We start from the raw sequence: 5,875 nt of genomic DNA on the forward strand, positions 1-5,875 counted from the left end.
ATGGAGCTCTGAGCACCCTGCTCTAGCTGCAGATGTCCCTGCTCCCTGCAGGGGGTTTGGATGAGATGAGCTTGGAAGGTCCCTTCCCACCCAAACCAGTCTGTGACTCTATGATCCCCACCTGCAAGCAGAATTTCACATGGGCAGTCCATTGCTGCTCTCCCTGCCCAGCACCTTTGGGGATGTTTCGGTGCCATTTCACCGCTCTTTGCTTCCCCTCAGCAGCCCCTGGCTCAGGATGGGGCTTCCTCAGTGCCTCCCAAGCTGCACGCTGGTTTGTGAGCCCCTTGGCTTCCCTCTGCTCCTCCCGCAGGTGATGAAGCTGCGGAAGCTGGCCCAGCAGGTCGCTAACTGCCGGCAGTGTCTCGAGCGCTCCACCGTCCTCATCAACCAGGCCGAGCACATCCTGAAGGAGAACGACCACGCACGGTTCCTGCAGACAGCCAGGAACGTGGCCGAGAGGTGGGCTTGGCCCCAACACTGCTGGGGTGTGCCCCGAGCTGTCCCCTGCTCACAGGACCCTGCCCAGGGACACCCCCTCTGCCCCCATGCCTCCTCCAGCGTGCTCCCCTCCGATAAACCCCAGGACCCGGGTGTCAGCGGTTCCTATCCCTCACAGGATGGGTCCCCCAGCTCTGTGGGGACCTGTCCCCAGGCTGGGCCACCCTCCCGGGGCAGGAGCAGGGGCTGGGTGGTGCGAGCTGGCTTCCACAGGGCTGCTCACCCCCTTTCAATCCCCAGCTCGCTGGTGCCGGAGCCGCCTGCGCCCTGGCGCCTATTGATGGTCTTGTCTTTTCTTTCAGGGTCGCCATGGCAACTGCATCCTCTCAAGTTCTGATACCAGATATCAATTTTAATGATGCCTTTGAAAACTTTGCTTTAGATTTTTCCAGAGAGAAGAAGCTGCTGGAGGGACTGGATTATCTAACTGGTGAGTTAGTTATCTCCCCTGCAGCCCCCTCCCCTGCACCCCGCCGAGGGCTGGCAGGTCAAACACGATGGTCTCCACAGCCTGAGGAGGAGGAGGAGGAGGCTGATGCCCATGAGGATCTGAGAGGGCAGATTACAGGGAGGGAGCAGTGAATTAACCTGTTATTGTACTCCTAATGCACTGCACGCTTTAGTGTTTCCCCTTTGCTCCCCTTTTGGTGCTGAGTGATGAACTCTGTGGGCAGAGACCTTGCTGGGCTCTTGGTGCTGCCCTGATGCCCCTGGGACAGGCTGGCCGTGGCTGTCCCCTCGCCCGGGGTGATGTGTGGTGTCCAGGGGCAGCTCTGCCACAGCCAGCGTGTGCCAGGAGAGCAGGGCAGGGAGGGAGGCTCTGGAGACCCGAGGACATCGCCACCAAATCCCGTTTTCTTCATTGTGAAGCAGCTCAGCTTCCAGTGAAAGGCTAACAACAAATGCGTGTCTGGGACAGTCCTGGGGCAAGATACTTATTCCACAGCCAGTGCCAAGAAGTAGGTGGATTTTTGAGGTGGCTTCTGAGCTTGTTTTTGGGGGTGGTGTCAGACCTGATGGAGGCAGCAGCAGAGCCCTGAAAGCACACTGCCCCGGGGGTGTTTTGGGATGGTGCTAAAAAGCCAAGTGGGAAGTGACAGATAACATGAGACCCTTTGTGTGGAGAGGCTCTGCTCCCCACTGAGCCCGTGTGGGTGCTGGGGCGGGTGAGGGCCGGGGCAGGGGGTACCAGAGATCTGTCTGTGCTCCCCGCAGCGCCCAACCCGCCGGCCGTCCGGGAGGAGCTCTGCACAGCCTCCCACGACACCATCACCGTGCACTGGAGCTCGGAGGACGAGTTCAGCGTCAGCTCCTACGAGCTGCAGTACACCATCTACACCGGCCAGGCCACCTTCCTCAGTGAGTCCTGCGTGGGCGGGGCCGGGGGAGGAGGCTCTGGGGCAGAGCCAGCAGGGTGCGAGGCTGGGCACGAGGGGAGGAGACCACAGCGAAGGGTCCTCTGAGGACTCCCCTCAGGGCTGCAGCCGAAACGAGGGAGCACCCCCCGAGCAGGGTGCCCATAACTGAGCCCTGCACTCGGTGCCTGCAGCCTCTGGCTCCGGGAAGCCTCTGGTCCATTCCAGGGTCTCATCCATCTCAGAGCTGCCAGGGCTGGACATCTCACACTGTGCCTGGGACCCTGTGGGCAGGGCTGCTCTGTGGGCTGGTAATTAAGTGTGATTTATGTACCCTCTGTAACAACATTGAGTCATGTCTCCAGGTAATTTTTCCTGAAAATAACTTCCATACCTCATTATTTTTCCACACCACCACAATTTTTCTTGGCAGGAATGGGATTTGTGGACTGAGGTGGGCTCTTGCTGGGGGTCTGTGGTGGTACCTCTTCACCTGGGACAAGCTGTGCTCAGACAGCGAGGGACCTGGGGCTCAGGTCACAGCATCCAGCTGCTCTGGGAGAGCCTGGGCTCTAAGGACACTGGTGCTCAGAATATTTTCCATGCCATGATATCTTCTAGTGCAACAGGAGAGCTTTAGAACAGTTTCGTAGGGCTGAGCCTGCCCCCAGGCTTGCCACGAGGTCAGGAGATCAACCTCTTAGATGCAGAGCTCCCTGCTCCATATTTGTTACTTGATAAAGACTGGGGTAGTTATGGGATTTATAACATTAGAGATATTGTAACAGTGTATTGAAGAGCTGGCTCCACTATCTGGGGAGGTGGGTAATGGGATCCAGAGGTGCCTGCATGGTGCATGGCTGCTTGTTTGCAAGGCACCCTCAGAGATGTGGTTTGTGTTCAACCAGAGTGGCAGGAGAAAGCAAGCTGGTGGCTGGGGTGACTTGGAAGGGATGTGCCCTGCTGCTGGTCCTGCTGCCAGAGTGCCATGGAGCACAGAGCAGTGAAGGAAAAGCTGCTTGGGTTGTGCTCTCAGGACAGGGGGTTCCTCAGGTGTCTGCAGAGAGAGAGGAGCAGTTCAGCCATAAGCCAAGGGCTGTTTGCAGTCTCAGCTGCTGCTCACCTTCGGGTGCCTGGTGGGTCCTCGAGGTGTCAGAAATGTGACCCAGTTGTGATTTCTCATAACGCTGCCTTGTCCCTACAATCAGAGGGGTTTGTGTTCTGGAGGAGAGCTCATCCTGTGGACTCCATGACAGGAGAGTCCAGGGAAACTGCTCCTTTGGTATGAGAAAGAGGTATGAATATTGTAGTGGGGGAATCAAAATGCAGCTTCCAGTTTGTCTGTGCTGAGGTGGTGCTTTGGAAGACCACAGCACAGCTTGTGCAAGGAAGTTTTATTCCTGGTTATCTGTAGTAGCAGTTGCTGTTGTAGGAAGTGCTGACCAGAGGGTTCAGAGCAGGCGTTTGGGGTGGTTTGTCTCGGGGCTCAGGAGGAAGTGTGGTGTCGTGGCACAGGAAGGCTGGCGAGTGCACTTTAAAGACTGCAGGAAGCTGCCAGAGAAAGTTACTGCCTGTGACTTTCCAGGCTGATTGAATGTGCTTCCCCAGCCTTTGCCCTCGTTTCAGAAAACAAGATGATTTATTTCCTCTCGGTCAGAGGCTGGCGCTGGGTGCCCCACCAGTGAGATGTCCCCTGCTCAGCTTTCCTCTGCTCCCACAGCCACAACGTGTTGTCTCCAGTCTTTTGTAGCTCTCTGAAAGCCTTGGAGAGCTCAGCAATGTTTTGGGGTCCATTCTTAGATGGCCACCAGCCCCCACCTCCCTTGCGCCTGCCAGGTGAGGAAGAAGTGTGGACCAAGCTGGTATCACCGAGTTGTTTAGGTGGGGAGGGGTCTGAAGGTCTTTCCACCAGCTCTGTGTAAGCTGGTCTTAGAGCTCAGTCAGGCTGCTCAGGGCTTGCTTCTTGAGCAGCAAGCAGCTTCAAGGATGGGGAGTCCCCAGCTCTCAGGGCTCTGCTCCAGTGCTTCACCACCCTCAGCTAGAGGAGTCTTTTCCTGTCTGATCAGGTTTTCTCCCACTGCAACTTGTGCCCTTGCCCTGGGGCTGTGGTGAGGCCCCTCAGGGAAGGGTCTGGCTCCCACCTCTCCCCATGTGCCACTTTGGGCATGTGGCTGGAACTCCAGTCCATTGTGGGGCTTGGGATTAGTCACCTACCCCCATTTGAAGGGGTGTGGGGGTTTGGCATGGGTGTTAGAAGGGTGGGACCATGGAAACTGCAGGGTAATGAACACGAGGGCAGCTCTGGAGGAAAGCCCCGGGGGCCACACGTCAGGAGCGTCTGCCTTGGCCATCTTCAGTAGCTCCTCATAGGAGGAGGAAAGAAAACATCAGTTAACATCTCAGAGGAGAAAATGAATAATAGATTGTCACTTGAAATAACACAGCCAGGTCTGGGTGGTGGGAGCTGGAGGCCTGGCTGAACTCGGGCGTGAGGAGACACCAGGAAGGCTGCACAAGGGCTCACCGAGCACGAGCACAGGGGGCTTCCCGTGGAAGGAGATGCCTTGGCCAAGAGCACACGGTTGGCTGGTGGAAACCATCCCCTTTGTGCTCTCTTCAAAGCTGACAGCTTGGCAGGAGTTGGACATTTTTATGGATGACAAAAGCTGCAATGAAAAGGAATTTTTCAAGCTTTGGCAAGGATAGAAACCCATAGTCTTCAAGGCCAACCCCTTCTTGGTTGTTTTGGGAAAGAAACATGCTTGGAAGGCCAAATAATTGCTTTGCTGTTGTCTCTCAGCCACCTTGTCCTTTCCAATGAAGGATCCAAAGCTGGTCTGTGTCTGCAGGGAGATAACACCTACAGTGCTTGGCTGAGAGCTGCGTGCTCCAATGAAAGCACCTCTACGTGCAGGATGCAATCAGTATCACATCTGGTTTGCTTTCTACTTCAAAAAATTGCTCTGCTCCCCGAGGCCATTTCCACGTGGATTTTAACCCAAATCCAGGCTGACAATGACTGCAGCCTGCCATTGTCCTCGGGCTGAGCGAGCTGACAGAGAAAAATAAACACCCCAGTGTAAGCCTTAAAAAAGAGGAGTGGAGTGTTCTCCAGGCACAGCCGGGCCGGTGACAGGAGGCTGCAAACCCCCTCCACTCACCCTGGACTCACAGCCCGCTCCTCACGTGTCGTCCTTCGCCTCCAGACCCACGGGGTCCGAGGAGCCTCCAGCTGCTGCTTCTGAGCTTCCTCTTTCTTCTTCTTTTGGTGTAAGGCAACAGCCCCGCGCTGTGGTAGCTGCCCCAAAGCTGTTTCCTGAGAGCCCAGAGCTGCCTTGTGCTGCAGCCCATGGTCCTGGGCACTCGCTGCCCCAGCCCCGTGGTGCCAGTGCTGGAGCGGCTCCCGGGATCCGCAGCATGCCCAGCATCCCTTTCCAGCTGCTGGAGGGACCCTGTGGGCTGCAGGGTGTTCTCTCCTTGGCTGTGCCAGCGGCAGCAGCATCTGTGACACCCTGTGGGGCTTTTCTTCTTCCTGGGGCACTGTGCCATCCCACTGGAGGTACCACACTATGTCTGCCCTGGCCGGGAAGGTGCCACTGGCTGGATTCCCCGTTCTCTGCAGCCTTTCCCCATCACCTCCCACAGCAGCATCTTGCCTCACCCCTGACTTTGCCTCACCCAGCGTGGCTGTTGTGTGATAACAGAAGTGGCTCTCTGAGCTGCTGGGGTTTGTCATCTGTGGACGTTTCCCTGCAGGTGCTCTTAACTCTCAGGCAGGCAGCAAATCAGCCTGAGGGATGCGTGGTCGGTGACCCTGCGTCAGCACCACGGGATATTTGCATTCCCTCCTTTCCTGTGAATAAACAGTTCTCCCCGTCCCTTGCTGCAGGTCTCTACAACTCCATGGACAGCTGGATGATCGTCCCCAACATCAAGCAGAACCACTACACCGTCCACGGGCTGCAGAGCGGCACCCGCTACATCTTCCTGGTCAAGGCCATCAACCAGGCGGGCAGCCG

General features: G+C 56.9%; 1 protein-coding gene across 1 annotated transcript in view; it reads left to right on the top strand.

Moving 5' to 3' along the window:
• LOC103777731 (probable E3 ubiquitin-protein ligase MID2) overlaps positions 1–5,871 on the top strand; it is a gene marked incomplete at both ends in the record, with an annotated part of 15,416 nt that extends 9,545 nt beyond the window's left edge. The window contains 4 exons of the mRNA XM_008945290.1: positions 314–462; positions 804–931; positions 1,717–1,860; positions 5,746–5,871. Of these exons, the coding sequence (XP_008943538.1) occupies positions 314–462; positions 804–931; positions 1,717–1,860; positions 5,746–5,871 (547 nt within the window). The remainder of the gene's footprint in view (positions 1–313; positions 463–803; positions 932–1,716; positions 1,861–5,745) is intronic.
• Positions 5,872–5,875: the final 4 nt, after the last annotated feature.

Source organism: Merops nubicus, unplaced genomic scaffold (assembly GCF_000691845.1).
Source record: "Merops nubicus isolate BGI_N331 unplaced genomic scaffold, ASM69184v1 scaffold25988, whole genome shotgun sequence".
NCBI classification, from domain to species: domain Eukaryota; kingdom Metazoa; phylum Chordata; class Aves; order Coraciiformes; family Meropidae; genus Merops; species Merops nubicus.